We start from the raw sequence: 15,163 nt of genomic DNA on the forward strand, positions 1-15,163 counted from the left end.
AGGAAGGTGGCACGTGGACTTTGGGTCAGAATGACAAAATCACCCTAGAGGCACACCGGGATTCTCACGCGCATGCAACGGACAATAATGGCTTAATTAAGGAAGAGTCAAAGGTGATCAAAATAGTATTTATTCAAGTCCCTCCCATCGCTCCTCATCAAATCCTTATTCAAAAGGTAACTCCTAATTTTCATATTTAATTTAGGATTAATTGTCGTGTTAATTGCAAGATATTATTTCACATAATATCTTGTAATTATTCACACAATTTTACCATATATGGCCGGTCACCATTCTCCAAAAAGAGCCGGCTACTCCCCTATAAATAGCCCTATTATCCCACCAAAAAGTTAAGTCATTTGCTACCCACAAACTCCTAAACACATTCTTTTCAGAATTCAAACTTTAGCGTCTGTGATTCTTCGGTCAAAGCCACCCCATTGCAGGTGCATTTTCGTCAAATGAAAAGACGGTGAAAATTTGCATCCACAATATTGCCTGACACTTTTCATTTAAAAATAATTTTTTTGCAGAACTATACCCAGTGACGAAGCCACACGAGAGCCTGGATAAGCCCAGGCCCTTTTTGCAGCTCCCACTGTAGCATTAAGGCTGGTTTGGTACTAAGGTGATTCTGAAAAAAGTTGGTATCAAAAAAACTGGGAGCTGTTTTTGTGTTTGGTAAACATTCAGCTTCAACTTTTTTTTCACAGTTTTGGGTGAAAAAAAAACCAAAAACAAGAAGCTGCAAAACCTAGCTTTGAGAAACCGGCCCTTTTTCACATCTATTTTACATAAAAGTTTACCAAACACTATAATACTGCTTTTTTTTTTTTTTTTCAAAAGCACTTTTACAAAAAAGTTTACTGAACACTCTGCTGCTTTATTTCACAGCTGCTTATTCTCACAGCACAGCAGAAACAACTTTTTTTCAAATCATGACAATACCAAATCAGCCCTTAGTATGTTGGTTTACAAGACTTTAATAAGCCACCATTTTAATGCATGAAGGTGCTGAGATTTTTTAATATTATAAAATAAGGTCTACTATAATGTGTTTTTGCCGTGGTAGTTTTAAGCCATGACGTTTTCAACAACTAGTTCTGCGTTTATGCTACATTTTTGTAATACTACCATGAAATCTCTAAACCTTCATAATTTCTCTTTAGTTTATAATTATTCATGACAATGTCACTAGTATTACGTATATTCTTCTCCACTTATAAATATGGGACTTTAAGTACAATTATGATGAGTGCGATGGTAAATTATTGTAGCTTACTCATAGTGTGGCTTAGCTCAATCTTTCACTCTTAATGTAAAATATCTTTGTATCAAAATAATTATCCATGCCAATACAACCCCCAAAGTTTCTCACATTATACTCATATTGTGCTTAATTCTTTTAATATGACTTAACTTAAAGGGAGAAGGATTCTCTCCCCTCTCTTTTTTTCCTCCCCTTCTATTTGAACGGTTACGGTTACGTCACATCAACATCTTATATTAATTTTTTTATAGAAAAAGAAAGCTAAAATAGAGAGTGTGAGATGAGGGGATGGAAGGGGATAGAAAAAAGAATGGAGAGAATCCTAGTCCAACTTAAAGGCCCATCCTAACCTCGATTTCTAGCTCCGCCACCGACTATACTTCTGATCAAGGCTAATTTTAGTGTTTTCAGTTGGAGATGACCTAATATGTATACAATTTAACTTGTTCAAGCCACATTTAGGCAGACCAACCTTGATGGAATTTCGACGTGGTTGATTTGAGGGAGAACTGGTGTTTGAGTTCGGACACTAGTCCACCATCTGAGTCGAATCAACAATCTTTACTTGTACACTAAATGCCAACTATAATATTTGATATACAATAATATCTTACATAAAAGACAGTTTTGTAATAAGCAACAAAATAAGCTTGGTTTTGTAATAAGCAACAAAATAAGCTAACACAATAAATTGATATTAAACTTGTCGTTCATGAAAGATAAACTTAAAATCTCCCACCTAAAAATAAAAAGAAATAATATTGTACCGCACTACAAGTCAACTAAAACATGAGTTGAAGTTCAGCTTAATTGAAATAGTCTTGTTTTAAAACGAGTCCTGAGAGTTTATGCTTAAATACGTCTTACGTTTGAAAGTAGACATGGAAGGCATTTGGATGGTCTTCCTAAACGCGTTATAGAGCATGATGAGCATGTTGGGTTGCTAACGAACAGGTCAATTTCTAAGTCAAATTAATTAAATCAAAAGCAAATGGATTGGGGGTCCAATCTTGAACCTGCCTCAATAATACGTTAGTTATGAGCTTTAAACACGTAGCTACTCGGGGGAACGTTTTAAACTCATCTGACATTCACCGTGCAACCACAATTTGGTATATATGTACGTTCATCTTAATTCCTATTTTTACTTGTGTGACAACAAATGTGAAAGGTTAGCAATCAAAATTGATGAAAATCGCAACTGGATAAAATTAAACGCTTCACTCGCTTAGTACTACGATCTATTAGTATTTTTTTTTTATTTGTAAGTGAAAAGTTTTAGGTTCGATTTTTGTTAAATGCGAATTTGAACCACATTATGAGGTTTAGCCTATTCTCCTACGGCTTAGTGTAAATAATATCGTTTGTTCAAAATAATAAAAAACAAAAACATTCAATTGCATATGACATGTTTAATTAAATTAAAGTTCAACTAACTTTACTAATTATATACAACATTCTCCTTGCATCGTATACGCATTACCCTATTGATCATATCAAGAGAAATAGTTTTCGTTTTAATATATTGTCGCGGGTGATAATTATTTACAGTTACGCCACACAATCGGTTTGCATATTAACGTATTAGTTTTTTACTTAGAGAAAAAATATTTTCTCTAAGCTTACTGTTCACCTAAGATCCCATCATGCACATAACCTTGTTAATTTGAAGATTCGTCGTAAATGTATGCATGCAATTTATGCTTAATGTATTTTTAGCTTATTTTAGTTCACGAACTTTACAATATTGGATTATGAACGATCTTGTTACTGTACTCAACATTATGCTTACATTTATATACACAACGAAGGTTCGATAATTTTAACCAAACATTCTCTCATGTTTGACAATGTTGGTGATTTTATTCAAAACTATACAAAAACCCGACCATTACGTTGTAAAATATTGTTTGCGAGAGAAGTGAGCTAGGTGACAGGGGTATAAATTGACCTCCGGTAGGGTCCTTAGTTGTTACCGTGACGGTAAAGATGGCATCTGGTCCGTTCTTAAATAATTGGGGCCCACTTTGCCCGACCCAAAACGTAGGACCCACAGGAGCAGAACCCAGCTGGTCTTCTTCATATGATATTCTGCTTCTCAATCCTTGAAATTTTCCTTGTCAAGATCTGACTTTATTTTCCCTTTAAGTGAAAGACAGGAGGGCCGGTGGAGGCCTATTGGCTGTTGCGCTTTCAAGTTTGTTGCAATACTTTCTTTGGTTGGTGGGGAAATAGTTGGAGGAGAAAGAGGAGGGCCAGTCTCTTCCCATTTGAGATCTGCCGCTTTGCTTACAGGGTAATGCTTTTGACTTGCCCTTTAATTTGGACCCGATTGTAGATTTTGTTTTTGGAATTCACCATGTGATGTGATGCGATGCTTTGAATGCTGTTTTTTTCGTTGTATTTCTTGGATTGTTGGCATTTGGGTTACTAATTTTGGATAAAAGAAGCAATTTTTAACATGTCGGTGTTGTTTAATTTTGATTTGGAAGATAACCCAGTTGCTAGTTGGACTTGATAATTGTTGTGAATTTTCCTTTTTGGATAAAAATAGGCAATTTTGGCATCTGGGTCGTCTTCCTTTTTTTTATTTGGAAGTTACCCAGTTGCTAGTTGAACTGGATAATTTTTATAAATTTTCATCTTTGATTGCTTGAATTTTACTGACATTTAGCAAAAAAAAAAACTTCTATTCTGCCATGGAAAGTCATTGTCTAGCTTAATTAACTGATTTTCTTTCCTTTTTTGCTCCCCCAGGATTTATTCGGTAATCGATTTGATCATTAAAAATGCTGATTTTGTTATGGATGTGCCTCCTTGTACAATTTGTGATATTATGTACCAGATGCAGTCATAATTTTTATGCAATTGAAATTTGGAAGTTAACTTTGATTTGTTCATCACAGGGATTAGTTCGAGGAATGTTAAGGAGATGGGGAAGAAAGGTTGGTTTTCTTCAGTAAAGAAAGCTCTGAGCCCTGATTCTAAGAAGAAAGAGGAGGTTTGAAGATGTTCGAATTCAGCTAACGTTGTGTTTAGTTGTATATTCCGTTACGAGTCTTTGATTTTTTTTTTGTAACTTTTTTTTTTTTTCAGAGATCAGATAAATCAAAAAAGAAATGGTTTGGGAAAGAAAAGTACCCGGAGTTTGAATCTACTTCTTATCAACCGTCCATTATATTGCCACCTCTTCCACCACGAGAAGAGGTGAAATTAACCAATGTGGAGAATGAGCAGAACAATGATGCTTACTCTGTTCCAGTCACCACCACAGTCACCCCTACCGCAGTGGCTGAGGCTGCAGTTTCCGTGGCTCCTCCGACTCAAGCTTTTGCAGAGGTTGTAAGATTCCCTACAACTACTCAGTATGCTGGAAAATCTAGGGAGGAAGTGGCAGCAATCAAGATTCAAACAGCATTTCGAGGATACCTGGTATGATTTTAGAAATTTATATTTTGGCCTTTGATATCCTTGATGGCAGTGTTCATAAGTTTATAAATGGATGCTAAAATATAACCTTATATTTTGGAATTAACCTGAGTTGTATTCCAAATTTTCCAGGCAAGAAGGGCGTTGAGGGCGTTAAGAGGGCTTGTTAGGCTGAAATCATTGATAGAGGGATCTGTTGTGAAACGGCAAGCCACAAATACCCTCCGATGCATGCAGACTCTATCTCGTGTGCAGTCTCAGATACGTTCCAGGAGGATTAGGATGTTAGAAGAGAATCAGGCTCTGCAAAGGCAACTCCTACTAAAACATGCAAAAGAGCTTGAGACTTTGCGGGTCTGTTTTATCACTCTTTGTTTGTTATAATCTTTTAGATTGCAAAGTCTAAGTTCTCCTTTGGATTTAACATTTCATTTTCACGGTAATTAAACATATGAGCTGTTTGGGAGACAAGTTATACCGGCTACGTTTTCATTTGAACCTAATTTCTAAACGCTTCTTTGTGAATAAACTAAAAAGTACGGGTTCAAAGTTTTTTCTCATGCTGGTGTGAGAAATGCAAGTTAGAATTATTGCATTGTTGACTCGGCCAAGTCAAATGGGACAATTACAAAGGTTGAAATCAAAGCAAAGATTCCCAAACAGATATATATTTGGAGTTTTATTGAGATAACTTTTCATCCAGATGAACCTCAACTGTTAACTCATTTTGAAAATTGATACAGCTTGGGGATGAATGGGATGATAGCATACAGTCAAAGGAGCAAGTTGAAGCAAACCTATTAAGCAAACACGAGGCAGCAATGAGAAGGGAAAGAGCACTCGCTTATGCATTCTCTCATCAGGTATTCTAATCTATTATATTACATAACATAAATGAATTGAAAGGATTAGGAATAGCTTATGCATTCTCCTCTCCTGTGCTAAATTATGATGTAATGATGAAAGTCATGGGAACATTCAACTAGTTACCACTATGCTATTTGATTAGTTATAGTGAGTTTTGTTAGCCTGTAGATGTAACTAATTACATATGGTGAATATAAACTGCTTGGTACGTGGTTACCATTTATGAAACCAAAAGAATTTCAGCCGCTGATTTAATTTTAAGTTTTCCTGAATCTTGAATTCACCTCGTTCTGGGTCTAACCCCTGTATCACTCCACAGAAAAATGGGAAGAATACTACAAAATCTGTAAACCCAATGTTCATGGATCCAAGCAATCCCACATGGGGTTGGAGCTGGTTGGAAAGGTGGATGGCTGCCCGGCCTTGGGAGAGTCGTGGCATGACAGATAAAGACATGCAGGATGAGCATGCATCTGTAAAGAGTGCAAGTCGCGGCATTTCTGCTGGAGAAATTAACAAGTCCTATGCCCGCTACCTCCTCAATTCCGACAAGCAATCCCCAACAGCCAGTGAAAAGCCAAGCCATCCTGGATTTCGGTCCCCTTCAACTCCTAGGCCAGCTTCGAAAGTAGCTCGAAAATTAAAGCCAGCAGCAAGCCCAAGGGGTAGTAGGGTCCCGGATGATGACACGAAAAGCATGGTCAGTGTGCAATCAACTCAGTTTAGGAGGCACAGCATTGCTGGCTCCTCTGTGAGGGATGACGAAAGCCTAGATAGTTCTCCAGCAGTTCCAAGTTACATGGTACCAACTAAATCCGCAAGAGCCAAGTCCAGGCTGCAGAGCCCAGCAGAGAAGAATGGGATCACTGAGAAGGACTTGCCGCCTGAGTCAGCTAAGAAACGGCTGTCATTCCCAGCCTCCCCCGCTCAACCAAGGCGGCATTCTGGTCCACCAAGGGTTGACAGCAGTATAATTACAGCAAACAAAGTGACTGATATTGGAGTCGAAAGCTAATTATTTCCAGCACAGAAAGAAGAGTGGAAGAAAAGCTGTTTCATGGACCAAAAGGGAAAGAAATAAAGGTTTATTCCATCCGTGAATTGTTTGATTTCTTAATTAATACTTCCTCAAAAGTTGTTGGTGTGGGGTAAAATTAATCCCAGGAGTTTGCTTATGCTGCAAGCTATGGGCATTTGTTGTTATTTTTTCAAATTTGTTTATTTGTATCTGATATAATTACATCTCTTATCTGGGTCCTTGCCATTGTCAGAACCCAATTCTTAGAAGACGAAGACTAATAGTGTTCTCTTGAATTTCTTGTTTCCTCGGATTGGTGATTATAAAATATATGTATATGTATTTAATTTATGGATTATTGTTTCATTATTTGGTATAGACAGTTCCCTTTTCTATTATTTTCAATTGCCTAAATCGGTTATTACTTTTAGTTCTAAAAAAAAAAATGAAAACTAAACTCTAAATTGAAAATGAAATAATTATCAAACAACATTCAAAGTATAAAAAAATGATCGTTGATTTCCGGCTTTGCCACTTGTTTATGCCATTATAACATTGGATAAAACAATTTTCCATTTTTAACAAGGGAGAATTTTTGGTCTTGTATTGTATCAAATAAAGAGGAAAGTTAACAATCCAAGGTTACATGTAGCGTTATAAATCGACTTGAAAAAAATTTGAGCATGCATTAGGTTTGGCTCAACGAAGTTCAACTGGTAAAAGAAACAAGTCGAGTTAATGTTTGGTTTAATAAGAAACAACTCAAGATTGAGCATTTATAGGTTTGGCTCATAAAAAATTGTGAGCAACTCATATTTCTTCCAAACAACTAAGTCTAATGCAGCGGCTTGCTGTAAACAGTAGAAATCTTGAATGAGACATAAAGATGGTCGGGATAGCGCTCAGAAAGACAAGATTGGATAACCAAGGTTCGAGTGGGGCGCTCGGCACACAAATCCAAGTCAATTTTTTTTTTTTTGTTAACAAACGATAATATCTACACTAAAAAGGTGTGGAAGTGAGCTAAGCTTTATAATTAACTTGGCATAATGATGTAGTTCAATTTTACATTTGACGAGAATCGAATCTAAAATATCACTAGATCGTAATACTAAGTCACTTTTTTCGTTTTTATTTTTCTGAATAATTTTGTATGAGGTAAAACAGAGATTTCAAAATAAAAAATTTATAAGTTGGATTTCAAAATAAAATAAAAAAACTAAAGTCTTTCCTTTTACAACAAGTGGTTTCCTTTGGCTTCTTCTACAAGTACTCGGTTGTTGTTGTCGGCGGTCTTCTCGTTTGCAATTACGTTTATTTAACCACCAAACATTGTTTTTGTTGCAAGAAATCAATTCCTAAACGAAAGGACCATAAACCCTAGTTTGGCTGAGGCTGGCGGAACTGTTTCTTCGATCTCCAAAGAGTTACAGAAATGGTGAGCCCTCTTTCCAACACGCTCAATCTTTCTCCTAGATATATTTGCGCTCTCTCTCTCTCTCTCTCTCTCTCTCTCTCTCCAAAGAGTTACAGGGTAGTAATTTTATAGATTGGGATTATGCGGAAGATTCTAAATTTAGGGTTTATCGTCAGCGTCCGTTCTAAATTCAGATGAAAAATTATAGGACCCGAAAAATTTAGAATCTTTTGTCTAAGTTAGAACAATAAGTTAATTTTTTTAGATTATTTGCTTTGTTATTGCCTAATGAACGACGATTTCTAAGAATTTTAATTTTTGTGTATCCTGGGCATCGATCATCCAACACTTCCTGTCGTTTTTCGTTTTGATTCGTTAGAATTTACGCGTGTACTGTCCATATTGGAGTAGGGAATTTTGTGCTTTGTGTGACTCGGACTGCAACAATGAAGGACTGTATCCGATTGAGCCTTTATGTTTGAATTCACAACTATGTACTTTGATAAGTGTTCGGCGAAGAGTTAACCGCTCGTAGTTGCAAAATAAATTTTTTATTGCTCGTAACAATGTTGCACATGCTACCGGTGATGCTTATGTAATATTTGCAACAGGTGACGGCGTTGATAGGAGGAGTTGCTGTGGCTGCTGCTGCTTATGCTGGCAGATATGGCATTCAGGCTTGGCAAGCTTTTAAAGCAAGACCACCTACTGCTAGACTGCGGAAATTCTACGAGGGTGGTTTTCAGTCTACCATGACCAAAAGGGAAGCCGCTCTCATACTTGGAGTGAGGTACCACCTGGCCTCTTTTTGAAATATGTATAAAACTGTGTTCTGTTTGAGTCATGAAATCTAAATTGTGACATATTATATGTTAGAAAAGGTGTTTAATGTTCTTTGTGGCGATGATGACAAAAATTTCTTTGCAATGTTTCCGTTGCTAATGTTTCCCCACCTATGGGTCTGTTATTGGGGTGTGGAGTTTTTCAAGCAATTGCAGCTCTACTTCCTTACATATCTAGAATGGAATAGATGGATGAGGTTAGGATTATTTGATCGTTGGACTGGTTAAGCCGTAAGCAAGTCTGAAGGAGCCTATTTTCTTTTAGAACCCACTATGTAACTAGCAGTTCTTCCCCTAGTTGTAGTTGTGGAAACCGGGTCTTTGTATTTTGTATTGTACCTATTGGTATTCCTCGCGTCTTTCAGAACCTTGGGCCTTAGCCTCTTTTCATAGTTCAGTTATTTACAATTGTGAAATTTGTTACTTTTTTTTTCTTTTCTATAGGCATATATGTGTCAAAATGTTCGTCCTGTTACTAATCTTTTAACCTTAGTGGTGGTTTTTAACCCGAGGTATACTTGAGCCTTGAGATTAGCTTATTAGCATCCAATGGATTTTAGGTTCTGCTCAAATAAAATTTTGGAAAGCTTGTGGGTGCCTAGCACAAAATTGGTTGTCTGTTCTAGGTCCTTTGATTCTTCACAAGAAATTTCTTTATTGGCATAAATGACAGGAAGCTTAACTTGTGCCATGCTTCTGACATCCCTCAGAACGTTATCTCTACAATACTAGCATGTTTCCTATTATCGGTTTTCAGTAGCTTAAGCTATTAGCTATGTTAGTTTTGAGTTCAACTTTAGTGAATTTTTCATGTCTTGATATTGAGCTTGGAAGTTCATTCTTTCATCAAAATTTCGAACTTGCGTATCTTTACGCCTGACATGGGCTGAACCGGTGCCCACTCGGTCCTGGTCAATTAGAGCAAGTCTCGAGCTGTAAAACCGGGACAAAGTGCAAGCTCTGGGGTGCTGTTTTATGTCTTTTTGCATACATCCGCTAGACCTGATGTACATATATATTCTTTATTTTCTCAGGGAGACTACTCCTACAGACAAGATCCGGGAAGCTCATCGGAGGGTGATGGTTGCTAACCATCCAGACGCAGGGGGTAGCCATTACCTTGCATCCAAAATTAACGAAGCTAAAGAAATGATGCTTGGAAGAACCAAGGGTACCGGCTCTGCTTTTTGATTGTATTGACTTGTCCTATTGCGTTGAGCCGATCCCATTCTTGGCGAAGGTTTCACATAGTGAGTTTTAGGAGGGTCATCCCTGTTGTGGATCAAAAAATTTCGGTGTATATGAACGAGGCAGTTACTGTAGCAGGGAAATTATAATTTGAGGATCCCGTAGTTGGACCCTAATTGGACCTCTTGTGCGTTCAATTTCATGAAATTTCTGAAGCATTGAAGTCATTTTTCTGATATCTTTGCTAGTTTGCTTCGCTTAAGTAAACAAAGGAGGAATTGCTCAATAGGACACGTGTTCTTTGCTGTGAGGCTATCACACTTGTGTCAATTTTATTTTGTTTTCTAAACAAACCATTTAATATGGAATAAGCTATGGAAAACACTATAAACCCCTCGTAATTGAAAGACTAAACAACCATATTTCCTTTGGCAATTCTGGGATACTTTCTCGTCTTCTAGCATGTGGTGGGAGAGATATGCTCCCATGGAAGGGATGACCAGTGACGTTACATGACAAATATAACAATTAAGATGGTGGTAGAGATACGCTCCCATAGAAAGGGTGACCGGTGATCAGTGACCAGTGACGTTACATGACACAGGCACTGAATCAATTTCAATGATCAGTGTTAATTTATTTTTTAGACTGAATTGCCCTATGTGCTTGTAGGCACCGAAGAAAAATCGATTGTGAGAATCGACACTGTTGGAAGAGACGAGTGCCACCAAAACACGCATAAAATTGGCTTAGACTCCAAAAACAATGTGTCCATTACATTCGTTCATGTGGATGTTGTGGCATCGAGTGAGTTCAATTACTCTCATTTACTGTTGAAAACTACACATTGAGCATGGCATGTGAGCTAATCCTCCGAAACTTTTCAAACTCTTACCTTCACGCTCCGCTGAGACGACGAGCATCCTACGGTTATTCTATGGTATTTACATTAGAATTCTAGGTAATAAGAAGCGATTATCAGAAACGCTGTGTAAGTCGCGAGAGAATCAAGCATTCGTTGATATCTCTTCTGAGTTGCCTTTCGATGGCGTTGTATCTATATCCACTTTTTCCACTACTGGACCTTGAGGGCTTCCAAAAAGGGTAGTGAAGATCTGTCTGTGGCATTCATCACAGAAGTATAAGTACGAGAAGTGGCCTTCATTTGGGAGCTTATGCACGTAAGATCCCGGCAAAACCCGTGCTATATAGTCGGTCACTGATTGTGGGATTACCATATCATCCATCCCCTGTACAATATTCATTAGACTTAAATGTCATTAACAAAATTCTCAGGCCAAGTCGCACTGTTCATAGTAGTTCTAAGTCCTCACTTGTGAATTTCAGCATAAGATGTAACTGACTCCCGCAATACCAACGGCATACAAAAGTAAAATGCCACAAGATTCATAGTAGAAACACCAGAGCAGTGAACATTGGATGGGAAATTAAGCGATACGAGATAAAAATATATGCACCAACCTGCCATATGTGTATCCGGCCTAGAAATCCAGTCAGCATGCATTCTGCTTCACTGTTTGAGAGCCAAGCAAGAAATCCTCTTCGTTGACACTGTTTCCGTGCCTGAAGATCTGCCAGACTAAAACCCCACCGTGATACTTGTAGGACAGCTTCCTCTATAAAGGGTTTGATACTCCCTTGGCGGATCGACTCCTCTATATCCCTTTGCAAATATTCCTCAATTTTTGGATCTTCAATTAGAACTTCATCCTGCACATGAGTATGAAAGTTGACATCTTGCAATGAACATACCTGAACATATTAAAAAAGTGACTAAAAATACGAAATTTTTACTCTATCCAAGGCAGCCTTATTATCAACACAAAAACATATTGGCATGCATGATCATGCCTAAGGAAAATGAGAAACAGAGAAATCTGTTTAAAGCTGCAACCGACGGCGGGGAAGAAAAAAGTTTGCAACCTCGCAGACTATTTCAAGATAGATGACAATGAGCTCACCTTCTTCCCCAGTGAGAGAGACAACAACTTATCAATTCTGTTGTGTTTTCCTGATAGGAAGCTTCGGCGATAAAAAGAGGAGAGAAATGTTGGAAATCTACGAGCTAAAAAAAACATCAATCTCCTTCGCAGAACCCATGGTTCCCAAGTCTTTTTCATCTCCTCTTTAGTCATGCCCGGTTCATAGGGATTAATTATTGGGGCCACCATGGCTGCGCCTGCAAGTTTACACAAGATTCATAATACAAGAAGTTATTCAACTCTTTAGAGAAGGGAATATAACTTCACCCAAAAAAAAAAAGTGGTGGGAATATAAGGGTGAGCATAAAATAAGGTTTGGATTAAATATAATTATGTTCAGCATCTACAGAACCCAAATAGAAACTAAACCATGATCATAAATTTTCAGAAACGAGTAATATACCTGCAACTCTGTCAGGAATGTATCTGAGAGAAGCCCAAGCATGCATGGCTCCACTTGAGTGGCCCAGCACCCAGAACTTTTCATCAACACCAATCGTGTTGGCTAAGTATAGCATATCCAATGCCGATGAGTTAAGATTCCTGCTGGGATGAGGATCACTCTCCCCAAAACCAGGAAGATCATATGTGACCAAGCGGATACCAAACTCTTCAAGCAATGATATCTTTATTCCTGGTATACCTTTTGAGAAAAAAGAAAAAGAAATTGGAAAAAAAGGGGAATTAAGTCCATATAATCATCAGCAAGAGCATATATTATGGCTTCCAAGATTCTAACCGTCTAAAATAATTTAGCAGTACAAGTGATTTATTTACCTGCAAGTCGGGATGAAAGAAAAGAATGTGGAGCAATCAGTAAAAATCGAGTGCTCTTTGCGGGGACTCCTTGTTCTTGATAGGCCAATCGTCTCCCATCTGGAAGTAGTACATGACTAGCACTAGGAGGATGTATTTGTATTTTCTTCACTGATCGGACCAAGCTGTCATTCTTGGTATTGACATTCATAGCTGCACATGTTTAAAAATGTACACACATCATATCATGCTTCTATCAAGAAGGAACACAAATGTATAGTGCGATCAAATTCACGTTTTGGAGATCCTAGTAAAAAAACTTTCTTAGTTCATAGAAAAACGATGACCAATCTAGAACAACTTTTACAGGACAGTTGTATATTAATGAAATCATAATTCTAATACATACAAAAGGCCAAATAAGAATATTGTAACCACTCCATCAAGGAATTCAAGTGAAGACCTATACTGCTCCCATATGAACAGTTTGGGACTGATTCAGATAATTTTTTCTTTTATTTACTCATTGCACCAAATCTATCATCAATCAGCAGACTAATATAGCCAGACTGTTAAAGATGAGACCAAAGTTGATTTCCTAAGTCCTAATATCACCACTCATATAGTCATAACATATCCAGAGGATTTCCAAAACATAGCAGCATGGCTCCAGGCACCGCAGAGCACCTTTCTCGTTAACTCCTCATAAGATTTAATGTAATGCAAGTTTGCAACAGAGCAAAGTTGCATCACCTAGAAACAATTGAGACTTGAGAGCATGCACAGAGGCAAAACTTTCAAGTATGCATTGCGGATTAAAGAAAGCAAAATGGCAACCCTATGATAGCATCACGGGCTAAAAAATCGAAGTAAGGTTTCATGCAAAGTTTAATTATGCCATCTTAAGCATCAACTTTCTGCTAACTGCATGACAACTACTCTAAATATTATAAAATGTTGCCACTCATGATCCATGATCAAGCGAGGATAGACTCGAGCTCAAGAAGAGCTCATCGTTCAACGGTTGAATAAGATGTATCAAAAGAACAAAACTTGAGCCACTAACTCAAAAACATCAGGAGCAAAAATATAACGTGAAATTTGAGAAAGCTTTATCCGAAAAAAGTATGTAGATCAGAAGTGTAGCGCCTCCCTAAACATTCCTTAGCATATAAAAAACATTCATCACAAAAGAACACTTAAACAGTAAATTAATAGTCTTCTGAGTAACAAATCCCTTGTTTAGTCATCACAATCAATCCAACAAACTTTCAGCATTTAACAAACGCAACACAATATACCTGTAAGCGCAAGAATGAACACGAAGAATATCACCGGCCACGCGTGAGCCGGATCGCGATCCTCCGGCAAAAACTCATTCAAGTATCTCAATTTCGCCCACGCCTTGGCGCAGGGCTTCCGAAGCTTTCGTACAATGTACGAGTCCTCAGTCAGAACGTTCTGCTCCACAATGTCCTTACAGCCTCTTGCCAAATCCACAAGTATTTCGCCCCAAGCGATCGCGAATCCTTTAATCTGGTCCTTGAAGCTCTCCGATTGCTCCAATTCTCCGCCGGAGGCGAAACCGGCCTCAAACGACGCCGTGGAGACCTCAATAGGATCGGCCGCCGAGAGTCGTATCCCCGAGTCACTCACCAGACTCGCCAGCTCGTCCCGCCACAAGCTCGATCCTCTCACCTCCGACATTTCGCTGAAATTTGAAAACACAGTCTACTGAGAGTGAGAGTGAGAGATCAGAATCATCGAGAAGCTTCAATGGAGAGTAAAAGCCATGTGCTTATATACAGAAAGAGAGAGAGAGAGAGAGAGAGAGAGTTGCAGAGGCAATGATGTCAAAACTGCAACTTTCCAAGCGTGAAATTCAAGCTTGGTTTGTTTATTCCTAATTTTGCTAAAAAAAGAAGAAAACCGAACCGACCACCATTAAAAAACGAATCGAAACCAACACAGAAAAAGTAAAAGAAATTATAAATACTCAATGCATCAAAAAGAAAAAGCCAAAAGCACCTCTCTACTGCTCACCTCAGCTCAGCGGCGTTTTAGCTTTTGCTTTCCCCAACACTGAAACCGTTGCTTCTCTGAAAATTCTGATCTCAATCATTCAACTATTTATTGGAATTGACTTGTTCAGTTCTCGTCGGCCCTTCGCCATAGCTGGTTTTCTGCAAGCACTTATACGGAAAAGAGCTTTTCGGTGCTTGAGGTTGAAGATGAAGAGTCAAAGACGAGAGCCGTCGATGAGGTCCCATTTTGGTGTGAAGCGGGTAATGACGGTTGAGATATGTCCACGTCATCAGTTACTACGCGGCGCTTTTAACGGCTGGCAACCGGCTCGAGCGGTGCGTGTCCGGC

General features: G+C 38.2%; 3 protein-coding genes across 7 annotated transcripts; 2 read left to right on the plus strand and 1 right to left on the minus strand.

The window, feature by feature from the left end:
* The first annotated feature begins 3,175 nt into the window (after positions 1 to 3,175).
* IQD1 (IQ-domain 1) lies at positions 3,176 to 6,953 on the plus strand. The gene is made up of 6 exons (XM_068461543.2): positions 3,176 to 3,566; positions 4,177 to 4,271; positions 4,367 to 4,702; positions 4,832 to 5,053; positions 5,443 to 5,562; positions 5,886 to 6,953. Exons 2-6 carry the CDS (start codon positions 4,203 to 4,205, stop codon positions 6,579 to 6,581), a joined length of 1,443 nt encoding a protein of 480 aa, XP_068317644.2. The 5' UTR covers positions 3,176 to 3,566; positions 4,177 to 4,202; the 3' UTR covers positions 6,582 to 6,953.
* Positions 6,954 to 7,882: 929 nt separating this feature from the next.
* LOC137723258 (Chaperone DnaJ-domain superfamily protein) lies at positions 7,883 to 10,269 on the plus strand. Its single transcript, XM_068462414.2, has 3 exons — positions 7,883 to 8,022; positions 8,613 to 8,791; positions 9,878 to 10,269. The coding sequence occupies exons 1-3, from the start codon at positions 8,020 to 8,022 to the stop codon at positions 10,032 to 10,034; spliced, it is 339 nt and encodes a 112-aa protein (XP_068318515.2). The 5' UTR covers positions 7,883 to 8,019; the 3' UTR covers positions 10,035 to 10,269.
* A 484-nt stretch (positions 10,270 to 10,753) lies between these two features.
* LOC137722464 (alpha/beta-Hydrolases superfamily protein) lies at positions 10,754 to 15,163 on the minus strand. Of its 5 annotated transcripts, none has more exons than XM_068461468.2 (7): positions 14,834 to 15,163; positions 14,092 to 14,501; positions 12,812 to 13,003; positions 12,438 to 12,677; positions 12,014 to 12,231; positions 11,514 to 11,762; positions 10,754 to 11,281 (listed from the first exon to the last, which is right to left on the minus strand). In XM_068461468.2, exons 2-7 carry the CDS (start codon positions 14,495 to 14,497, stop codon positions 11,039 to 11,041), a joined length of 1,548 nt encoding a protein of 515 aa, XP_068317569.2. In that variant the 5' UTR covers positions 14,498 to 14,501; positions 14,834 to 15,163; the 3' UTR covers positions 10,754 to 11,038. The 5 variants fall into 5 exon arrangements, with proteins under 5 accessions (XP_068317569.2, XP_068317571.2, XP_088548686.1 ...); XM_068461470.2 differs by having other exon boundaries at positions 14,092 to 14,521; positions 14,834 to 15,098; XM_088692560.1 differs by having other exon boundaries at positions 14,092 to 14,702; positions 14,834 to 15,050.

This window comes from Pyrus communis, chromosome 4 (assembly GCF_041283825.1).
Source record: "Pyrus communis isolate YQ-2024b chromosome 4, ASM4128382v1, whole genome shotgun sequence".
Classification (NCBI taxonomy): domain Eukaryota; kingdom Viridiplantae; phylum Streptophyta; class Magnoliopsida; order Rosales; family Rosaceae; genus Pyrus; species Pyrus communis.